Source organism: Capricornis sumatraensis, chromosome 1 (genome assembly GCF_032405125.1).
Source record: "Capricornis sumatraensis isolate serow.1 chromosome 1, serow.2, whole genome shotgun sequence".
Classification (NCBI taxonomy): Eukaryota; Metazoa; Chordata; class Mammalia; order Artiodactyla; family Bovidae; genus Capricornis; species Capricornis sumatraensis.
In genome coordinates this window covers 58224290-58248223 of record NC_091069.1, presented here as the reverse complement: position 1 = coordinate 58248223, position 23934 = coordinate 58224290, and the positions used below count along the sequence as shown (strand labels likewise).

Here is a 23934-nt window from a genome sequence, read left to right as displayed (position 1 = left end):
ATTGCAATGTGGATTCTGAACAACTGGACCACCAGGGAAGTCTCTCTGGTGAATATTTCTCACCCACAATTGTCCTATATAGCTCTTCCTTCAAATCATCAGCACCTTTTAGCATCAGGACTTGCTGCCTCATTGGTGAATTTCACACTATGAAAATCATGATGCCCTTTGAAGCTCTGAAACCTACAAGTTGCTATAAACACTTAGGTATAAAGAGTCAATTGAAAAGCCTTCTTACCTTAGCCTAGGGCATCAGTTGGCTAAGTGGTATAGCACATGACAATTTTTCAGCATCATTAGACCAGCTCTTTTGTGATGACAGTGTTTAATTGATGCATCACTGATTCACTTCTTAACCTTTAAAATGGTTGAGATCATCAATGGAAATTCCTAACTCATGTGCAGTGACCATTACTGACTTGCTTGCTGCCTTTGTGCTGGGCAATTATCCTCAGTTTTATCGCAAGAGCCTTCCTCTTCTTTTTCCCACTAGAAGCAGCAGATGCAGATGGGCATTTTGTAGACATCACAGGATGCAAAAACACAAACCACAGTACATTTTTAAAAATGCCAGCAACACAGTACACTGAAGAGTATTGGTTGTTTACCCTTGAGATCGTATGGCTGACAGGAAGCTGTCAACATCCATTTCTAATTAAAGCACTCAAAATGAATGTAGAGGGAATGTACCTGAATATATATTGTCATATATTTATTACAAGGCCAGAGCTAACATAAAACATACAAAAAATATAAATCATGATCTGAAGTTTCAGATCTGTTCTTTGAACTGCATGTTTTCACTGATGAAATGCTTCTACACGTTTTAGAAATGACTATAAATACATTTAAATCTGTAAATTCCCATCTAAGCACTGTTGTAAACTGAATTCATCTTTGAAGGTTGTGTTTTTATTATTGTTTCAACTATCTAATTTCCTTCTGATTTCTTCTTGGTCATTGATTTACTTGGAAGTATGTTGCTTAATTTTTCAACATTTGAGGATTTTGTAGTTATTCCATAGTCATCATAGAACATATTATTATTTTGTAATATTTAGTTGGCTGTGCCAGGTCTTAGTTGCAACATGCAGGATCTTCAGTTGCGGCCTGCAAACTCTTATTGTGGCCTGGGGGATCCAGGTACCTGACCAGGGATCAGACCCAGGTCCCCTGCCTTGGGAGTGCAGAGTCTTAACCACTGGACCACCAGGAAGTCTCTATCCCCCACTTTTTGAAAGTTTGCTTTACACTACTTCATATTTATGAAATACCTACGTTATTAGTACCTGTTTTTGCTAATGGAAAGAAATCTGAAGAGGATTTTTTGCTTAAAAAAAAATTAAAAAGGCAAGATGTGAAAATAGCATTCAGCGTTTGTTTTGTAACAAGCTGTAACAGAGGCAGCATACACGCCGAGCCGTGAAAATGGCACTGCCATGCTCCTTTACAGAAAACTACACTCAGCATCAGGGCGCCACAGCTATGAGCTGTGCCTGTGAGCACCTGTGCTTGATGTCGACTTATTTTGTGTGTCCGTTAGCAAGATGTGTCCTAAGGTACCTGCTTCTACGCTTGTGAAATGTTTCACAGGAAACCTCCCTTTTCAAATAGTGGGGGAAACCTATACTTAGAAAAGGCCTACTTGTTCCTTCTACCTTTTTCATCAACTGAAAATAAGAATGTCATTTTCTCATTCAACTCCAAAGGTTTTTCCTACTTGGAGTTAATTTTTATTTTGGTGTAAAGATACATAACACAAAATTGATGATTTTAATCACTTTTAAGTGTACAATTCAGTGGTAGTAAGGACATTCACAATGTTGTACAACCATCACCACCATTCATCCCCAGAATTTTTTCATCATCCCAAACAGAAACTCTGTGTCCATTAAACAGTAACTTCACTTCCCCTTCCTCTTGGCCCCAGTACCCATCTCTCTACTTCCTGCTCTATTCTAGGAATATGACTGTTCCTCATATAAGTGGAATCATATAGTATCTCGTTCTGTGTCTGCCATATTTCACTTAGCATATTTTCAAGACTCGTCCATGTTGTAGCAGGTGTCAGAATTTCTTTCAAGACTGAAAAATATTCCACTGTATATAAATGGCCACTTTCTTATCTGTTCATCCGTTGGGTTGTTTCCACTTTTGCCTCTTGTGAATAATGCTGCTGTGAATGTGAGTGTACAAGTATCTGCTTGAATCCTTGCTTTTGATTCTTTTGAGTTTAAACATAGGAGTGGAGTTGCTGGATCATACGTTAAGAGGAACTATCCAGATTTATGAAAATACTGTTAAAATTGCTTAAGGTTATCCAGGAATTTACAATTTCCCTTGTGCACCATTTTTTCTTGCATCATGATGTGGGTTTTCTTTCCTGAGAAATTCTGGCTTTTATCTGAAAATGTCAGTAATGAACAAGGAAAATAACTTTTAGGTGTCTAGACTTAACCCATCCCTCACCAATTGCCGGGGTCCAGCCCCGGTGGATCCAGGGAATTCGAAGGGTGGACGGCGTTGGCGTGAGAAAAACTTATTTATTGATTGATATAAGATTAGATCTTAAACAGTAGTGTAGTAGGAAAATTAAGTGGAGGAAGAGAGCTGAATAACTTGGATTACGCGGAAGACCAGTGGAATTCCAGACAAGGAATTTGCACCACCTACCTTGGGCCACTGGCGCTCGCTTGAATATCTAAGGGTGCCTCGCCTTAGGCTCCCTTTCGCGCGGGTCTTAACAGCCAGGGCAAGTAAGTAGACCTGGCAAGCCTCCGCACCCCAGATGGAAATTCAGCCTGAAATTAAAGTAAAGAGCAGAGGGAGGGAAAAGGAGAGAGAGAGAGACACACGGGGGAAACCAGTCCAGCGACTGGGTCTCCTTCTATTGTCCTTCAAGGCCTTTTATACTTTTGATTATACATAGAGATCAATGGGTAATACAAAATTGTGTAGCGTTCGCAGCCCAGACTCTTTCTGTATATCTTTTTGTATACAAAAGGTCTCAGGTGATTTACATTATCTTCTGGCCAAGAGGCTTGTTAACACTTTTTGGCTCTCTTCCTTAATGAATGTTAATTTCGTTTCCCCTGAAGTGTTTTTCTTTAATCTACATCTCCTTAAAGCATTAAAGTTACATCTCTATAGAACAAAGGTGCAGTGGGTTATAACAAAGAAGGTACTTAACTTAAAGATCTAATGTTGCTAATACCAGGTCTACTACTTGTTTTTCTATATACCAACTGTATCTAAAAATAAAGGATATGAAAATTTGGCAGCAAGCATTGACTCAACAAATGAAACTTTTAATCAGTCCTATTCTAAAGATTTTGACTCCTCAGAAGCCCCTACATTCCTAGGATGTTTTAAGCTTCCTGTGCCTCCTGCAGTCAGGAGGCCTCAAACAATCACATGTGCAGCTGTATGAGTCCTGCAGGCAGGCTAGAAAGCCATCAGAGGGGTTTTTGGATTGAAACACTCTTTCAAATGCAGAAGACTAAAGCCCTGAATTGACTTTTTCCAGAGAATGTCAGAAGAGTGGAAAAGCAGAGCACAAAACCCGGCAGATTTTTGTTGGGGTACATGCTTAGGAATTTCCAGAGGGGCCCCTGAAGTCTGAGCATGCCTTGCGTATGTCAGCTTCCTTCCTCATGACCTTGTCACGGGCGGGATTCCTCACACTGGCTCCCGGCAACCAATCTCTTGATTCTCTTATTGTCAAACTTGTACTTTTCTGTGTCCGGCTTGTAAGTAAACATTTCTCTATAGTTCCCTGTTACTCAATGCTGAATTGTATCTTTTTACCAATCTTTTGGTTTGTAAAAGATCTTTTTTCTGCCCCTTAACTCATGTGCTGAATTTCTAATTTTAATGTCTCATTTCTGTAAATTCTATTCAGCTTCTTTCCCAATCTGGTCACTTATGGCAATCTCATTCTTTTATCATATCCCCATAAAACCATTTCTTCACACATACTAAATGTTTCAGAATATAAAGTACTGGATCATTCCAGAATCTACAAACATTGCAGGTTTAATATAGCAGTTTGCGGGTTTGCATTGACTCTTGCTCATGGGAGCTTTCAATTTTTTTATTTGTGGGCACACACATCTGATTTCTTCAATAGAGAATTCAACTTTTCATCTTCTTTTTGCTTTTGGAGATTTCTAATCAACAAAACTGTATGAAGGAACTTCTGGTAAGACGTTCCCAAGAAAGATGTTTCCCACTAATAGATATTTCCATTTATTCTTTTCAGAAAACTTTTATGTTTTTGAAAGTTCATCCATTAAAGATTTTGGCTTGAGGTGGGTTGGCATTAGGTATGCATCTTTGATTTACCACTCTGAGCTCATAGGTAAAAGCCCAGGCTCCAGGCCTTGTCTATGTTACTTGATTTCAATTTAATTCATTTTAGTACAGCTAGAGCTGTCTACGAGAATCAACAAGGTATAGAAAACTAGCTTCTCTATGAATTTCCTTTCTTCATAGAGATGATTATTTTCAATACTACAGTTTTAAAACTTCTAATCTAATAATTTCATTTTCTTTTGTAAACTCCTGAATTATAAAGGGTCAGAAGAGAGACAAAGTTTTTTGACCTCAACTTTTTAGAATCATTTAGCTAGTCACCATTTGGTTTTTCGGTTAATTCTCATTTCTAAAGGTAGTTAATCAGCGGTGTTTCTTTACAAAAATGTGACAGGAGTTTCCACTTGGCTGGGGAGGAACTTGTTTCCATGTGAGCACTGTAATACCCATTCAGAAATCACTACAGCATCAAATTTCTGTGCTTTTAAGACAACTTCCTGGCGTAAACTCTTACACCTGTTAACACTGATGAAATGTGTGTTGACTCTGCAACCAGAGAATAATGCCAATAAACTGAGTCAAAACATTATATGAATACTTTAATGCAAAATGCTTAACACTTAAAATTAGCAAAGCTTCAATTTAAATTAAAACTCCATTTAACTAAAGATGGTTAACCCCAAGAATTGTACAGTAGTTGACTTCTGCTATATAATGCCAGTCCTAATGCAATACAGTATGAGAACTGCACTGTTGGTCATCGCTTCCTCCACTGTTCTTCTGAACCTTAAGGGCTGGGGGCGAGGGTACTCAGACACAACAAAACAACCCAAATCAACTGCGTGGTGGTTCCTAAGAGTTACAATCCATTTGATTAAACTGTCCAACCACGCAGCTGGGGAGTAACTGCAGATGTTGTTCCAAAACTGAGAAGGGGTTCTGTTTTTACAGTTGGGTAGAAGCTCTGCACTAGGTGAGAAGTCACAGTTTTAAAGGATGCATGTTCTGTAAATAGTTACTACATATACACATTTAGTGTCTGTAAACACTAGAAATATACATTAGACAGAGTACCCCCTTACCAGGTGGGTACAGTTTAAAAAAGAAGATGAGGTAACATGAGTCTCAAAGTCCACAGGAATCCTGCCTGAAGAGTTTGAACAGCTGCCAGTAATTCACTTCCAATGTGCAGGGGTAAGGCGCCTCTGGACCCTCAGGGTTTGCCAAAACTGGATTCACTGGCTTTCAGCATAGCAACCGCATCTTTTACTGCATGGTAGATAACATTCTTCACCTGATCGAAATGAGAGAAAATATGGTCAGTTTAGCATTAAATCTAAAATCTGTCCACTGAGGATAAACTTTCCCCCTACCAATTTCATTACCATGCTCTTGGAACTTAAGACTCAAAATTCAATATGAAATGTTAGTAATACTTGAAAGGCCCCTGGGATCCTTGAGGCTTTTATACACATTTTAAACCCATGCCTCCTTTGAAGAAATGAAAAGCTCATTCTCCCCCTTCCATAGGTTTTGATCCTGTGTGGCCCTGCCCTCATTGAGTGCAGAGAGAAGCAAGTCCCAGGGTACAGCTCTCTTTTTCAGGGTTTATATATGTCCCTAGTTTTCTAAACGAAATCACATGTTTTAGATAATTCACTACTGCAAGCCTCTAAACCAAAGTGAGATTCCCTTCTGGTTTTTTCCTCCTTTGCCTAAGTAGATAGCAGAACCAGCCAGTTCATCAACTCACTGTCACCTAGTGTGATATGGCCAAGTTCATGGACGATTTTTTTTGTTGACAGGAAATAAGGATTTATTGGTGGGCATGAATAAGCAGGGGACAGCACCAAGGCTCTCCTGAGTGCAGGGCCTGCCATTTGTCCAAGGGCCCAAGATTAAGGATGTATTCGACTCCACAGTCATCTGGGATGAGCTGCTTTTCTGCAACCATGTTTTCAAATTCATCCGCATTAAACTTAGTAAATCCCCATCTTGGAGATGTGGATGGATCTTCTGGTGGCCAGGGAATTTGAACTTGGCCCTGAGGAGGGCTTCAATCATATGCTCCTTGTTCTACAGCTTGGTATGGATGGACATTCACTGATAAAGGGCCATGAAGCCAGAGTCAGAGAATGCCCGGGATCACAGCTATTTTTACCTGTAATTTATCTTCGTGGTTTGTATGAGTCTGTGACAAATAGCGGAATTCCTGAGTAAGCCAGAAGCAGTGCTTAACATGTTCTGGGGAAACAAAATCTTCAGCCACCTTGATACAGCTATATAAGTTATGAACCTGGAAAACAAGAAGCCACATCAGTAACACAAGCCACATCAGTAGTGTATGGAGAATAAAAAATACAATAATGGTTCTTGCCTGATGTGGTGCTCCTGCTGGGATAAATACCACATCTCCAAGAAACTGCACAATAGCCCAGCCTTGAACCCCATACTCTTGATGCAAACGCTTCCTCAGTGATCGGTCTAAATACCAGCTCTGATCATGAATGGGATCGTGGTCGGCGGGGTTTTCTTGACCTTGCTCTTCTGACACCTAGAATACATTCCAAAGGTTATGAAACTGAGTTACGTGCTAGGGCTCCAGGAGGGCATTTGGCCCCCTGAACAATGTGGACAGTCAGTAAACATCAGGCCTTCTTCAACATAAGCCCTCGATGGCAGAAAGAGAAAATAGTACTCAAAGACAATAACTGAATGAATCAAGAGGAGGCTGAAAGAAAATGTCGGTTCCTTTGTCATTTCCTATAAACCACGACTGGCAGTCTGCATTATTTTTGTAAATACTGTGTTTGGACAATGCTTTGGCCTAGACTTTTGAATGTAAATAGACTTAAGCTCCTCAAAAATAGATTTATTGCTCTGCAGTTGTTAAAAACCTCTAATTCACTAACAATTTGAGTTATGAAACAGTCCCAAAGATGGCTACAGATGAAACTTGTTTATTCTGGACCAGTATTGGGCAGCACAAACTCAGGGTGACACTATCAAAGGAACAATACAGTGACCAGCAGGTCCTCTGGAAGACCCAAGTTATCCTTAGCAAAAGACATCTTGATTGAGGCAAACACTGGTTAAGGATCTAACTTGGCACAAGGCTAGGACCATGCATATCCACTCCTCATAAACAAATGAAGAGTACCAGCCATAAATATCTGTGCTAAAACTAGCAGCCTCAGTGGCAAACAGGTTAAAAATTGAACATGCCCATCTGTGTCTAGAACTAAGGATTCCACACAGAACCCTTGTCGAATAACCCAACTACCGGAATCCTGGGATCTTCAAAGTCCCTGTATACCTCTCCCGTGACCCTTCATACGTTGATGGCCACGAGTAGGGTGTGAGGTCTCCCTGACCTCCTACCACACGAGGGTGGACCACACAACAGAGACCTGAGTAACTCACTTGGAACACAGCTATCAAGGGCGAAGAAATGATACATGGATTTCTAAAGTGCTTAGGTTTTTAGGGCTATAAAAACAGATACTATGTGATGATCAGAGGAACTACCATGAAGGTGAAGGCAGAGCACAAAACCCTCCAAATTCACTGGAACATAAAACACAGACATGAGAAACAAGTTCCCCCCCTTTCAAAGATGTGAGCCTAATCATCTAGGAACCGATGATCCTTAGAAACCAGCTTTAGCCTACCCAATCTGAGATGCACAGGTTTAACATTTGAGGTTGTGATTATTCGTCAGAGACCCAGTCAGGTCTCGACATGTAATCATTAATAATACTGCCATTCTGCACGTTTCTCTCTTCACATGCCACAGGGGAAGGAGCACACCTTTTTAAGAAATTCTCGTATCTTCTCTGTGTCCTTAGCAGCATATATGTGCCAGAGAGCTCCTGGCTTCTCTTTTCCTTCAATAAATCGCTTTATTGTGAGTTCATCAGAATCTCCATCTTGGATAGTTTTAAGGACTTCTGGAGCAAGAGAAGGCAGATATCAGATCACACATGTTCCAGCTCAGAGAGTAAGCCCCACTTTTTATGCTTAGGATCCTACCTTCTTCTTGGTCACACTGTCCTTTGGGAATTCCCACATAGACCATGACATTAGCTGCATCAGATACATCTAGGTGAAGATTTGTTGTTCCATATTTCCGATCTTCTGGAGTAATTAATCCTGCAGGCAGAAAAGCCTGAAATTTACTGAAATAGCACAGGCTGCCACAGTCTTTCCCACTCCCTGGAATACTTGGCCACAAAATTTAAAATCTACCTTTCTAAGCATGGAAGAGTAACAGAACAATATTCAATATTATTTTATCCTTTCAACTTTGAATAAATATTAAACATTTACTTTTGTAAGAATAAAAAAAACAAGTCCTAATACTAGTTTCTGGTGCTAAGCTAAATATCTGAAAATCTGGATGAAATTTAAATAAAATATGGATGAAAAAAAAAAAAGACAAAAGGGCTTTTTAAAAATGAGCCAATATGCTGGCAAGAAAAGAAAGTCAACACTAGAAATTAGGACTCGGGAAGGTAAAGTGGACCACTGAGGCTGGGATTTGCCAAAAGGATGTGTGCTCAACCAGGCGAGCTCAAGCTTTCAAGCTTTGGTTGTCACAGCTGAGGACCCTGGGGTAAGACATACTATGGAAGAGGTTGAGCCAGGCAGGGGCTTCTTAGGTGGCACTACTGGTAAAGAACCCGCCTGCTGATGCTGCAGACATAGTCACTGGTTCAATCCCTGGGTCAGGTAGATCCCCTAGAGGAGAACATGGCAACCCACTCCAGTATTCTTGCCTGGAGAGTGCCATGGACAGAGAAGCCTGGCGGACTATAGACCATGGCATCACACAGAGTCGGACATGACTGAAGCGACTTAGCACACACATACAAGCCAGAGCATGAAGTCCATGCTGGTGCTCATAACCTGAGACTCTAGTCTCCTCCCCCAGGAGAAAGCCTATTTGCTCAGCATTCACCTTGAGGCTCATCAAGCCTTGCGGTTACCTTGGATCCCCATCCTGACATGAGGACACTGCTTCTTGACTGGGCACAGAGCCAAGCATGGCTCGGGATGGGCAAGCCAAGGCTGTTTTCTAACCCGCCAGGCCCTGCAACTTAAGCCCTGTCTTGTTTGGAGGCCAAGGAATTTCTCTCTGGCTCGCAGGAGCCTGTGGTTTAGGAGCAGCCATACACACAGGAGCCAACACCTTATCATTTCAACCTGGGATCATGGCTCTAGGGCTCAGCTGCAGTTTCCCTTCTTTCCAGTGTGCTGAAACGCCAGCCCTAGGAGTGAGTAAAGCATTAGATATTGGACAAAATCATAGGATATATGAGATTTTCTTTAAAAGAGTAAAGGAAAAAGTATGAAGAGGGGAAATAGGAAACAACTATGGAAAAAAAGTCTGAGAGCTGTTGTAACTGGGAGATGAGGACATGGGAAGTCACTGTCCTAGATTCAGGTTTTCAGTGCATTTAATTTTTTATAGTAAAAAGCAAACAAGTATAATTTGAGAAGAAAAAAAGCAGTGTGATAGACGGCAACTGAATTAAATGAAGTTATTAATGACAACATGGAGGAATATCCCTAAGTCTGATTCCATTCATATAAAGTTCAAAAGTACGTTAAATACTGAAAGAACATTCTGCAGTAATACAAATATATGATAAAATTATAAATGTAAGGAAATGATAAGCATAAATGTCAGCATGTGGGCTAACACTGGGAGCAGAAGGAAGCAGATGGAGCTGGGAGGAGTGAGGAAAGGTGAACATGTCTCAGAAAGACATCAAAAGCTGCTTGCTAGTTTGGCCAGTGGATCCAAAAACAATGGTCCCAGGGAAAGGATTCCCATAAAACAGAAAATCCTGAAACAAAACACGCCATGGACTTTCACGCAAAGAACATAAGCAGACCCAGTAGGGGCTGCTAGGTGACAGACCACTGGGGCTGGAGACTGGTTCAAGCCTGGAAATCAGGAGACTTAAGACCTAGTCCCAGACCTGTAACTAGACGCCCTTTGGGTCTCCTAGTCAGGTCAATATCCCCTCTATCATCCTCAAGTCCTGGTCCCTATTTGTAAAACTGCTGGTGGTGGTGAAGCTGGAAAGAGGCTGACTTGTGATCTTTCCAAAGAGCCTTTCACTCTACTTTGTCTCATGGAAGAGTCACCCAACTTTTGAAAAATGACTGCTCATTAGTGAGGTTGATCATGAAGTGGAAGATGTTTGAAAATGAACACGTTTTCATTATTTCCACCCCTCACTGGTTACTCTGAATGGGAAGAATTTTGATACAGAAAGCTATTATAGAGTGACACTGCCATCTATCAACTGGATCTAGAAGGGAAAGACCTCTATCAAGCTATTTAAACCAAATAAATAGACTATTTATATTAAAAACATCTCAGGTAACCACTTCTACCTTATACAGCTTTCTAATTTCTATTAGACCTGGATAATCATGATATAACGTTACACCATTTGCTTTAGTAGAAAAATGCTTCCATTCATGTAAATTTGTTGTAAATCCTCACTGTGAACAGAACACACCCTGCAATCCCAGCCATCCAGCTGCTCTGAAGGGCTCAGGGGAAGGTAGCACAGCTGCAGAACAGGCTGCTGCCCCACAACACAGGCAGAGCTCTCTAAACTGAGACCTGAAGAGCAAGGGGAAATGGGCATGGGCAAGGGGACTACTGCCAGCTGTGTCCTCTCCCCCAGACCACCTCTCAGCCCATCCTGGCAGAACTATCTTGGGCACCTGGACTGTGGAACTCCCCAAAATAAAGGCCTCTCTGGAAATGTTCCCTGACCTCACTCCAGGTGGTTCCCGGGCTGACTCCACTGTAAGAAAAGAATTGGGGGCTGAGGTCCAAACCCTCACTCCCGCTACCCCAATGGTGTCTGGAGAACATGTCAAAGAGGTCAAAGAGGGTCTGCCACCCTCGAGTCTGAGACACTGCAGTTGGGATTACGTGAAGAAGGAAAAACAATGAAGTACAAATTCAAAGAGTATGTTTAATACTAACTTAAATAACTGAATACTACCCACCAGCATGGAACACTGCATTTAAGTGCAGCTGATGTTAAAACAGCTGAGATTCTAACAGACTGACCTAAACGTCCAGCAACATTAAAACAATGAATAAACTGACCATTAAATGAGGTACCATGCAACCATCAAAAATGATCATACTAAAAACCACTGAGCAACATGTAAAACTCTTCTTGTATAATATTAAGTGTAAGAGAAAATTTTTATTAAAAAATGGCATATGTCCTACAACTGCAATTAAGAAAGGGAAATATACATACACATGGCCAAGAATGAAAGGAAATATGCAATAATGAAGACCGCTGCTATGCGAAGGGGTAGGGTTACAGGCATCTTCTCTCCCTCCCCCAAAACCAATGTTACAAATATTTTAATGTGTTTTACTTCTGTAATAATCTTTTCAAGTTAGCCATTTCTTTCTTACCATAAGCATTATACATCTTGGGTCCCAGATCTGGCCTAACAAAGTAGTTTGGCAGCCGTGAGGCCAAGTTTAGTTTGCCGTCTCTCCTTGTGTACTCAGGCAGTGGAATGTTGGCCATCAGATCATCAAACCTAGAACAAGAAGACAGTGGATTTGCAAAATAAGCTTGCATTTCTAATCACCTATATGTAGACTCTATATATGACACAAATGAACCTATCTGTGAAGCAGAATCAGAGACACAGAGAAACTGGTGGTTGCCAAGGCAGAGGTGGGCAGGAGAGAGTTGAATTGGGAGTTTGGGGTTAGCAGACACAAACTGGTAAATATAGAACAGATAAATAAAAAGGTCCTTCTGTATAGCACAGAGAACTACATTTAATATCCTATGATAAACCACAATGAAAAAGAATATGAAAAAGAATGGGTGTATATATATACATACATATAACTGAATAACTTTTCTGTACAATAGAATAACACATTGTAATTCAACTGTACTTCAATATAAATGAAAAAAACATTTAAGGTTAGAATTGCAGTGCTTATGAACAAAGTATTCTTTCTCTCCTACAGCACACATATATATCAAAATAATCTAGAAAAAAAAAAATCTAGAACACTGCAGACTAAAGATCTGAGCAGAAACTTCCTGATATGAAGTAACACTAAGGGATATATAATTCCTTAGTTCTGAAACTCCAGTACTTTGGCCACCTCATGCGAAGAGTTGACTCATTGGAAAAGACTGATGCTGGGAGGGATTGGGGTCAGGAGGAAAAGGGGACAGAGGACGGGATGGCTGGATGGCATCACCGACTCAATGGATGTGAGTTTGAGTGAACTCTGGGAGATGGTGATGGACAGGGAGGCCTGGCATGCTAAGATTCATGGGGTCGCAAGGAGTCGGACACGACTGAGCGACTGAACTGCACTGAGGACTCAAGGTTCAAGAGCAAATCAGGAAAACGGATCGATCGATTCCACTGTCTTGTCTAAAGCAATGTCACTCTCTTCTACCCAACCCTAACATGCCTGATCTCACTCCTGCCTACAAATGAGTGCATGCATGCCTGAGTCAGGCTTTTTTCTGGCGGAGCACCACAGTGTGGAAACACAGGGTTTTCATTAGTGAGCCACATTTAAAAGTCAGTAACTTCATCTCACCAGCATCATCATCTCTCAAGAAAAGGACCATCTCTCCCTTTCCCCATAATCGTACCTGGAGGGCATCATATCTCTAAAATCTTCTCCTGGTGGCCAGTCCTTAAGTTTCAACACCATTGGCTCTTTTTCATTTTTCAAGCGGTCTGAAAGATAACCAGAAATTACTGAATTGTTACTATTTATAACTCGGAAATAGATAAAAATCAATGGCAAATTAGCACTTTATGCCTTAACAATGCAAATAAAATGTATCTGTCTCTGAAAAATCTTTATAACTTGACACATTTGGTTCAGTTCAGTTGCTCAGTCATGTCCAACTCTTTGCAACCCCATGGACTGCAGCACGCCAGCTTCCCTGTCCATCACCAACTCCCACAGCTTGCTCAAACTCATATCTATCGAGTTGGTGATGCCATCCACCATCTCATCCTCTGTCGTCCCCTTCTCCTCCTGCCTTTGATCTTTCCCAGCATCAGAGTCTTTTCTAAAGAGTCGGCTTTTCACATCAGGTGGCTGAAGTATTGGAGATTCAGCATCAGCCTTCCAATGAATATTCAGGACTGATTTCTTTTAAGATTGACTAGTTTGATCTCTTTGTAGTCCAAGGGACTCTCAAAAGTCTTCTCCATCTGAACAGTTCAAAACCATCAATTCTGCAGCTCTTAGCCTTCTTTATGGTCCAATTCTCACATCCATACATGACTACTGGAAAAACCATAGCTTTGATTCTATGGACCTTTGTCAGCAAGGTATTATCTCTGCTTTTTAAGATGATGTCTAGGTTGGACATAGCTTTTCTTCCAAGGCAAGTGTCATAATTTCAAGGCTGCAGTCACCATCTACAGTGGTTTTGGAGCCCAAGAAAATAAAGTGTGTCACTCTTTCCATTGTTTCATCTATTTGCCATGAAGTGATGGGACCAGATGCCATGATCTTAGTTTTTTGAATGTTGAGATTAAGCCAGCTTTTTCACTCTCCTCTTTCGCCAAGAGGTCTTTTTCTTTTTCTCCTTTTTTTCCCCTCCCATTTCATCAAGAGGTTCTTTAGTTCCTCTTTGCTTTCTACCATAAGGGTGGTGTCATCTGCATATCTGAGGTTATTGATTTTTCTCCCAGCAACCTTGATTCCAGCTTGTGCTTCATCCAGTCCAGTGTTTCTCATGATGTACTCTGCATGTAAGTTAACTAAGCAGGGATGACAATATATAGCTTTGACGTACTCCTTTGCCAATTTGGAACCAGTCTGTTGTTCCATGTCCAGTTCTAACTGTTGCTTCCTGACCTGCATATAGGTTTCTCAAGAGGCAGTTCAGGTGGTCTGATATTCCCATCTCTTTCAGAATTTTCCACAGTTTGTTGTGATCCACACAGTCAAAGGCTTTAGCATAGTCAATGAAGTAGATGTTTTTCTATAATTCTCTTGCTTTTTCTATGATCCAACGGATGTTGGCAATTTGATCTCTGGTTCCTCTGCCTTTTATAAATCCAGCTTGAACATCTGGAAGTTCTCAGTTCACATACTGTTGAAGCCTGGCTTGGAGAATTTTGAGCATTACTTTGTTTGCGTGTGAGAGAAGTGCAATTGCGCGGTAGTTTGAGCATTCTTTGGCATTGCCTTTGGGTTTGGAATGAAAACTGACCTATTTTCCAGCCCTATGGCCACTGCTGAGTTTTCCAAATTTGCTGGCATACTGAGTGCAGTGCTTTCACAGAATCATCTTTTAGGATTTGAAACAGCTCAGCTGGAATTCCATCACCTCCACTAGCTTTGTTCATAGTGATACTTCCTAAGGCCCACTTGACTTTGCACTCCAGGATGTCTGGCTCTTGTGAGTGATCGCTCCATTGTGGTTATCCAGGTCATTAAGATCTTTTTTGTAGAGTACTTCTGTGTATTCTTGCCACCTCTTCTTAATATTTTCTGCTTCTGTTCCATTCTATCCTTTATTGTGCCCATCTTTGCATGAAATGGTTCCTTGGTATCTCTAATTTTCTTGAAGAGATCTCCAGTCTGTCCCATTCTATTATTTTCCTCTATTTCTTTGCACTGATCACTTAGGAAGGCTTTCTTATCTTTCTTTCCTTGCTAGTCTTTGGAACTGTGCATTCAGATGGATATATCTTTCCTTTTCTCCTTTGCCTTTCGCCTCTCTTCTGATATACAAATATTAACTTTAACATTCACATCCTGCAAATGACCAACCATTTTATTTATTCAGTGTCAAGAAATCCATTATACCCACCGAGGGATAGTAAAATAAAGATCACTGAGTAATTTGTCTTAGAGCCCTGTCTTCTCTAGATTCTCTTTGAGAGCCCTGTCTCAAACTGCTTCTTTGAGATTTTAGCTGCTCCCTTTTGTCCATGTTACATAGGTAGTGTTTTGATAGATCCAGTCTCCTCCTATACAGTATTCCAGAAGAAGCAAGCAGCTTCCCAAATAACTAACAGCATAGCACTTTAACAATCAAAGGTCACAGATGTCTAGAAACCCCAGTTTTCTGGGGCCAGCATGAAACAGAAATGACTTATTTTGCTCAGAGAGACTGAAACAACCTGATGTTCTGTCCAGAGACAGTGGGCCCACTCTCCTCACCCTCCAGCCACCCCCTGCCCCCCATCTTCTGGATGATATATAGAGGGTTTAGTCAGACTATTTTCCTATAATAGACAATTAACCATTGCAGGTCATGTCAAGGAACCAAGAACCTCTAATTGAAAAAGATATGCTGAAATTACGATTTATAGCCATGACTCATTATGATTAACAGCAATGATAACTATTATTTCACACCTCTTACTATGTTCTAGTCTCTGCTGAGTGTTTTAAATCCATTTAGTTCTTACAACTGAATCCAATATCCCAGTGACTTCTGGCAGTACATAATATTCCTACTTTTGGATGAGGAAACTGACTGAGGTCAGTTGACTGAAAGATGACTGAAGTCATCCAGCTATTAAGCAGTAAGAACTGAAACTGGAACTCAGGTTTGACTTCAAAGCCTATCTTCCTGAGGACTAATGTTTGTATACAAGTGTTTGATGGCCAACCAAGTACTGTCCCATAATCTAGCTTAAACAGGTGCACAACAGACACAGGAAAATACAGGATACAGTGTTTGCTCAGAACATCAGTGACATTTCAGTGTGGGTGGTGTGCTGCGGTCTGGCCAGAAGAATGACCAATATGGAAAGGCAGGCTGCCATGGACTTCAGGCTGCCCTAACCATCTGCAGGCAAGAGGAAGCGTGTGAGCCCCAGAAAAATGGAATAAGCAAGTTCACATACACAGGAAGTACATATCAAGAGTCAGGATCTGAACCCAGGCCTAACTGGAACGCACTGTGGTATGTGGGCCTCTATATCCCCTTTTTCCGACAAAGATCCCTCCAGTCAAAGCTATGGTTTCTCAAGTAGTCATATAGGAATGTGAGAGTTGGACCATAAAGAAAGTTGAGCACCAAAGAATTGATGCTTTTGAACTGTGGTGTTGGGAGAAGACTCTTGAGAGTCCCTTGGACAGCAAGATCAAACCAGTCAATCCTGAAGGAAACCAACCTTGAATATTCACTGGAAAGACTGATACTGAAGTTCCAATACTTTGGCCACCTGTTGTGAAGAGTCAACTCACTAGAAAAGACCCTGATACAGGAAAGACTGAGGGCAGGAGGAGAAGGGGTCAACAGAGGATGAGACAGTTGGACAGCATTACTGACTCAATGGACTTGAGTTTGAGAAAACTCAGGGAAGACAGCAGAAGACAGAAGGGCCTGGCATGCTGCAGTCCATGGGGTCACAAAAGTCGGACATGACTGAGCAACTGAATGACAAGATTCCCTTTCAAAGGACCTGCTGCCCTCACAGCTTTGTGGTCAGCCTCAGCTGCAGAGAGCTGCCCTGCCAGGTCTTGCCCTTCCCATGGCCCAAGGGAGGTGAAGGGATACAGGCCCTGACTCTTCCTCACTTCAGCCCAGTCTGAGACCACAAGGGGCAACGCTTGCTCCAGAGCTCCCTGTCAGGTGTGCCAAGGCTTCACTAACTCTACACTGCACCTGCCTCCTCTTTCATTTCATAGACTTTGATTCCCAGGTAAACATCTGACATCTGAAACTCCACCTTAACCTTCATGTGTGGAAACCTCCATTACACTCTACTTAAAGTCAGCTATACCTGGTAATAAAGTTTGTTCAAAGTGTGGGCCATAACCTGTACATGTGAGTAACAGACAAAAAGGAAGCAAGAGATTACAAGGTGAAGGTATGCCTTAAAAGAATGAGAAATGAGCAAAGTTGAATTGAGAGTCTACAGAACTAACTGGCCAAGCCCTCTCAGGGGGCGGGAGCCTGACAACAGGTGCTGGGGCTCACAGAGCGCTTGTAAACACGTTACTGACTGGCCAGTCACATAAAGCACCCAGCCTCAGCACCAGACACACGGCCCCCTGACCAAGTGAGGAGGCAGTAACCAGGCTCAGCTGTGTGAAAAGGCTTCATTCTCTGGCACTTTCAGCTCAGCTTGTCTTGTTAAACATAATGACAATCTTCTAGTGAAAGGGCAAAGCCACATAAAGCCACCGCCCTGGAGGCACAAGCCCCAGCTCTGTGTTCCCCGCCCCTGCCACTGGGCACATGTCTGTCACAGGACAGACACGGAGTGACCTGAAGAAACATGACTGAAATCTCACTCTCAAAGGAACCACCAAGAGAATCTGCCTCTGTTCAAATGCACAGAATTTGTAAAAAGAAAGGGAGGAAGAGGTTAAGAGAGGAATTTTAAACTCCAGACTCACAGAAAATGCGCTGCTCCCACTGAAGGACGGCCAGCTCCTGCTGCTCCTGTGCCCCCCCCCAACCCCCCTTCACACCCTCAGCCCCTTAAAAGGGTCTGTAATACGTACTCGGAACATCTTCAAAGCCATCCCAGAAGTCTCCTACTGTGGCTCCTGTGATGATTTCATTGGTTCTGCAGTTAACAAGATCGACTTCCTGGTTTCCAAACTCCCTCCTGAAGGACTCCGGTTTCCAGAGTTCAGTGTTCAGCTTGTGGTGCACTCCTGACACCATCACTGGCTAGGAGAGGAGAATGAAGACTTCGGTTTGAACTCCCCCAGCCCTGTCCCCTCTTCTGAGGCCGCCCCTCCTCAAACAGCTGCTGATTTTTTTCTCTGAGGCTGGTCCTTAGGCTCAGCTCCCAAAATGACATCATAGTCCTCTGTGTTCCCACAGCATTTCGTGTCTTCGCTTACCTGCTACACACACCCCTTGCTCTCAAATTAACTAGCAAGCTTTGAAAAGGAAGGTTCACACCTTCTGACTCAGATCCCACGACTCACAGAACAGCAATGCCATGGCTTAGGGCCAGGGACACGCAGGAGAGACAAAGGCAGCGAGAGTGCCCTGTCTGAGGCAGGTGTTGCCACTGGCCTGCAGCCTCTTGTTAATCAGCTAGGAACATGACCCTGAGATCGCCCAGTCTTTTGGTTACCGAAGATAGGCTAGAAGTCCTCATTTTCATGTGAAATAGCCGGACTCAAATATTAGCAACAAGTTCAACTTTTAAAAACCATTATGTAATCCTCAAAAAATGAAACAAGACCTACTGTACAGCTCCAGGGAACCCTTTTCAGTGCTCTGTGGTGACCTAAATGGGAAGGAAATCTAAAAAAGTGGGGATATATTTATATGGCTATCCCGATGGCTCAGTGGCAAAGGATCTGTCTGCAATGCAGGAGATCTGGGTTTGATCCCTGGGTAGGCAAGATCCCCTGGAAAAGGAAACAGCAACCCACTCCAGTATCCTTGCCTAACAAATGCTATGGACAGAGGAGCCTGGCGGGCTACAGTCCATGGGGTCACAAAGAGTTGAACATGACTAAGAGACTAAAACAGGAGCATTATAGCTGATTCACTCTGTTAGTACAGTAGAAACTAACACAACAATGGAAAGCAACTAAACTCCAATAAAAGTTACCTAAAATAAACAAAAAATCAAGCAAGTCATTATATAATCCAAACAAAACATGTCAGCGGACTGTATTCAGTCTGTCATTGTCATCATGACAGAATCGTGTTAGTAAACAGGACTGAAAAAAATTTTGTTGTTAAATACATACATTTTTCTATTTGGCAATTCCCAAATCCTGGCCTTGTCCAACAGCAAACTATTCCTTTAGCGAGGATTCTGTTTGGTCCGGAAGAGAAGACAGAGATCCAGAAAACATAAACCAAAACAAGAAAGCAAAGAAGCAGGTCCACAAAGCCAAGTATCATCGTCTAAACTATCAACCAAAACTTAAGATGGAACATCACTGCTCTTTAAAGCAAGCTCCCGCCTGAGAGACTACACACCAGTTCCAGGCTGACACTACATGGCTCAGGGCCACCTAAAACTGTCTTCAGCATAAGGTTATAATTCATGGAAGAAGGACGCCTGATTTTTATGCCATTTTGTCTAATCCCCCAAACTTCATTAGCCTCAGTCATACACCCAATTCTCCAATTGACATTTATCGCACAAGAATCACTGAGCCCAGAGAGCACTCATCAAAATTCCAAAGATGGGGCTTTGGTGGTCCAGTGGTTAAGAATCTGCTGTGCAATGCAGAGGACAGGGGTTCGATCCCTGGTCTGGGAAGATCCCACATGCTGTGGAGCCGCAAAGCCTGTGTGCCACGACTACCGAGTCCGAGCACTACAATACTGAAGCCTGTACTCTGCAACAAAAGAAGCCACTGCAATGAGAAGCCTGCACACAACATCAAAGAGTAGCCTCCACCTCTGCACTGAGAGAAAACCTGTGTGCAGCAATGAAGACCCATCACAGTCAAAAGCAATAAAATAAAAAAAAAGATCCAAAGATGACTGGTTGGAAGCAATCAAAACCAAAACCTCATCAGAGAATACAGCTCAGGAATGTTTGTGGTAAGAAATAAGACTCAGAGCCACACTCTTATTGTATTCACCCTACATAATAAAGTACAGAAAAAAAGAGATAAAGTATATCGCACTTAAAATCCAGGAAGGGGGGAGGGGAGGGGCTGTGGGGTGAGGTTGTCCGAAGTCTACCAAAGGCACTGGGAAGGAGATGTGGTGGGGCTGGGCAAAAGGCCCCTTACCTGCCCTTGTTTCCAGCACTCCCTGAACACATTCCAGTTGCTCTTGTTGTTAGGATCTTGCAGGCAAAGCAGACGGTTATCACACAGCCAGTAGTGGGGAGTGTCAAAGCCCAGAATGCTGGGCTTGATGGTCAGTCCTTGGGGCCTCTTCGGTAAATCAGAGCAGGTCTTATTTTGTACCAAAGAGGCAAAGATGTCATCAAGGATTTTTGGTGTATTCTTGAGTCCATTTTCTGTCTGAATTTGAAAAAGAATGTAAGTCTTAAATACGTCATTCCCTACCATCAATAAACCCTATATTCCTCTAACAGTAGGATGAGTACATGTTACATACCCAGGGAAGAACCCAGGCCAGAACTCTCACAGAGGCAAGTCTTCTTGCTCTACCTGGTATCACAACTCTCAGATGTGGTACATGAAAAAGTGTACCCATCAGCCAAGAATTAGAATCAGCCCATCAGTGTACCCCAAAGCCCATCAGCCACAAATCAGAAGCCGTGAAGCCCATCTGCCAATGATACAGCCTTTGTATCCATGAAGGAAGAAAGCAATGGACTCACATCCTTCCTTCTACTTTCTATTTTAGTTTCTCTACTCTCTTCTACTCTGACTCTGTTCATCTTTATTGAGGGAGGCGGGGGGCGGAGGAGAGTATAAACAATAAGACAAATACATACCTTTCCTGTAGAGGAATTCAAGAGATTTCGGAGAAAACCTGAATTGTTGTTGCTCACAGGTGTCAAAATTGTGCTGTTAAAGGTGTGGAGGACTGTGCTGGATTTGCTTAAGGGGGGGAGGGGCGGAAGGCATTTGATTTCATTCTTTAAAATTGGCATCGCTGGTTGCTTTTCTAAAAAGGAAACCAAAAACATCCAGATGGAAAAGCATTCTGAAAGGCACAGCCCTTACTAGTCTTCTATTAACAGAATTACTATGGAACCAGGAAACTTAAGAGGATAAATACTAACAATATTACTGATTTTGATAAGGATTTCCAACTGCTATTACATATATATATATATAATATACATATATAAACATTCAATACCCAAAGTGATACTATGGTAAACTGTACTTTTATTTGTTCCTGGTAAAATACAACTGATTTTTGTAAATAACATTGTAACTATCAACCTTGATAGTATTTATAAATACAGATTCTCTTAGAATTTCACATGCGTAATTAGATTGTTCACAAATATCAACAGTTTTATATCTTTCTTTCCAATCCTAACATCTTTTTGTTCACTTCACTGCAATAGCCAGGACTTCCAGTACAATGTTTAATGAAAGATTGAAGACAGGAATCCTCGTTTCATGCCTGAACACAGAGGCAATAGCTTAAAAATTATTCAACTGATTAAAAATTTCAGTAATAATTTGACATGTTTGCTGTCAACTTTACTGTAGAAACTCATTACATTAAGGATATTCCCTTCTGTTCCTAAGTTTTTTTGTCTTAATTATAAGCAGGTTTTGGATTTTACTTTTTCTTTATCTCCTCACATGACTTTTTCCCACTTTTTTAATGTTAAAACTGCAGCTGCACTTCTCAAGCCCTGCTGGGTCACCCCGTGTTAAGTCCTTTATTTATTGTGCTGAATTCTATTCACTGAGATGTTTAATATCTCTGCGTGAAAGAAACTGATCTGCAATTTTTCTTTCTTGTAAAACAGCCAGAAAGCAGAATCACCCAAATTCTAAATACCTGATTTCCAAACCCATGCTCTTTATACTATAATCAAGCATCCTGAGATAATAGCATGGATAAGAAAAATAAAGTTGAAGACAGAGTGTTCCCATTTAGACAGAATAGGAAATATATACAGGGTAGAGAAAGAAAGGCAAAAATTACTATTGAAACTAACAAGTCTTAGCCCACCTTGTTCCTCAGTAACTGAGGTTGCCAAGTCCCTCTGGGAACAGACCAAAGTTCTGGAAGGCAGGAAACACTCACCCTTGTTCTCCTTGTTGACATTGCCACTGGTTAGGTCTGCCAGCCAGTTCAAAGGAGACGTGCTGGCCGGACAGGCAGGTTTCACACTGCTGGCTGGTTTGGAGGCGGCCTCCCCACCCACAGTCACTGGCTCCAACCCTGAGGGATTCTGCGGGAGCATGGTACCAAGAGTCGCTTTTTCTCCAGTTAAGGAAGTCTGTGTTGAGTATAAAGGGAGAACTTGACACAGGCTGGAAAAACTGCATTTTCCTCTTATCTTCTCCCCTAACTGCTCACCAGTAGGAGAGAAATATCTGCAACAAAACCACCCAATAGCCCCCTGAAAATCATCACAGTTGCAGTAATCTTGCAATAATAGAACAGAACTGCGTAGAAGAGATTTTAATTTTCTAACTTTTAAGTATTACTAGAGAAAGTGTAAGACGTGAAGGATGTAAGATACACCCCCACTATTGTAGCAGCATCTCATAATCATTCATATTCCTATCACTCCATCCACCATGTTTCTTTAAAATGCCCAGTTTGTTCCCATCACCCCAGTGTCATGAGTAAGCATTCAAAATCCAGTGACTGAACAAGTAAATGAGGCAGTGTAGGAAATACAGCTGTGAATTCAGGAGGAGGTGGGAAAATGCAGAAAAAGGAAATGCTCTTTTAATTTAGTGTAGCGTAGGAAGCTTTAAAAAGTGATGAAGAGCCCTAACAAGAACTCAAAACACGAACCGAACATGAACAACAACAAAAACGACTGTACAGACAGAGCCTACCACTTATCTTACTGGCATTATTATTCCTCTGTTACTGATGAGGAAGCTAAAGCACACACACATCAGTTCATCTGAGCCAGAGTTATGCAACTAGAAAGCGGCAGAAAACAAATTCAAATTCAGTTCTGACTTCAAAGATCAAAACTCTTCTCCCAATGCTGCCTTCCACACCACAGCTTCATAAAAATGTAAAATAATTTCTGATTACTAAAAACAAAGCGTGAGCAAGAGTAAGGGGGTAGATGTGATGACAGACGTGAAGGACATAAAGAGGCCTGTGAGCACCAAGGAAATGTACACATTTTTACATTGAGTGAGAGATACAGAAAGGATCGTTTCAGTATTATTTTCTTCAATTCTTTATATATTTATTATAGGTAAAATATATTTAGTAATTTAAAAATGTTAGGCTTATCTGAAAAACTTTAACTGTGTAAAACTATAGTAAGTTTAAAAACCTATACAAATTTGATAGCAATTTATTAAGTAGACTGTAATAGAAAAGGTTTTGCTTTTTCAAGGAATGAAAATTAAAATCCTACTAAAAAGAGACTACAAATAAAGTCCGCAAAAGTAATGTAAAACTTGGGAATGGGTCTATAAAGTGCCACATGAAACAGATGAACCATTTCTTTCCACTGACAGCTCTCCCCATGTTCCTTTCTAATATACTATAGAAATCCTCAGGTTATTGAAAACAGACAGACAACAATTAACAAGGATGGTGAATCCAGCATAAACAGTAATACCTGTTTTATGTCTTCCTTTGAGGCTGGTTTTGAAAAGAGTTTGAACTGCCTGTTTGAACAGGGACAATTTGCTTTTATTCCCCATTTTGCTCTTACAGAATGAACAATGTCTCCAACATCATAGAGGGCTAAAAAAAGGGCACAGGCAAACATCTGAACAAGAATATTAGGTACTTTCAACCTCAACATTACAAAGCAGAAGCTGGTATTTCTAACAAGATAACTTGCTTTCCCCTAAATGTGCCATTTTCTTTCCTTTTAAAGAACTATTTACAAAGCCATAATCAAAAACTTTGGGGGCATTATTTAACACACTTCTGGACAATTTATGGTACATACTAAAATAAAGATAGCAAGTAATTATGTTACACAAAGTAAAACCAAACTACCAGCCCCTATGAG

General features: G+C 41.4%; 1 protein-coding gene across 1 annotated transcript in view; it reads right to left on the bottom strand.

The window, feature by feature from the left end:
* Positions 1 to 4982: 4982 nt before the first annotated feature.
* Positions 4983 to 23934, bottom strand: part of KDM3A (lysine demethylase 3A) — a 55823-nt gene continuing 36871 nt past the window's right edge. Inside the window, exons 15-26 of the mRNA XM_068989619.1 lie at positions 23533 to 23660; positions 22017 to 22212; positions 20737 to 20909; positions 20060 to 20296; positions 17843 to 18014; positions 13002 to 13089; positions 11780 to 11910; positions 8347 to 8466; positions 8125 to 8264; positions 6692 to 6868; positions 6476 to 6610; positions 4983 to 5608 (exon numbers count right to left, since the gene is read on the bottom strand). Of these exons, the coding sequence (XP_068845720.1) occupies positions 5528 to 5608; positions 6476 to 6610; positions 6692 to 6868; positions 8125 to 8264; positions 8347 to 8466; positions 11780 to 11910; positions 13002 to 13089; positions 17843 to 18014; positions 20060 to 20296; positions 20737 to 20909; positions 22017 to 22212; positions 23533 to 23660 (1778 nt within the window). The 3' untranslated portion in view covers positions 4983 to 5527. The remainder of the gene's footprint in view (positions 5609 to 6475; positions 6611 to 6691; positions 6869 to 8124; positions 8265 to 8346; positions 8467 to 11779; positions 11911 to 13001; positions 13090 to 17842; positions 18015 to 20059; positions 20297 to 20736; positions 20910 to 22016; positions 22213 to 23532; positions 23661 to 23934) is intronic.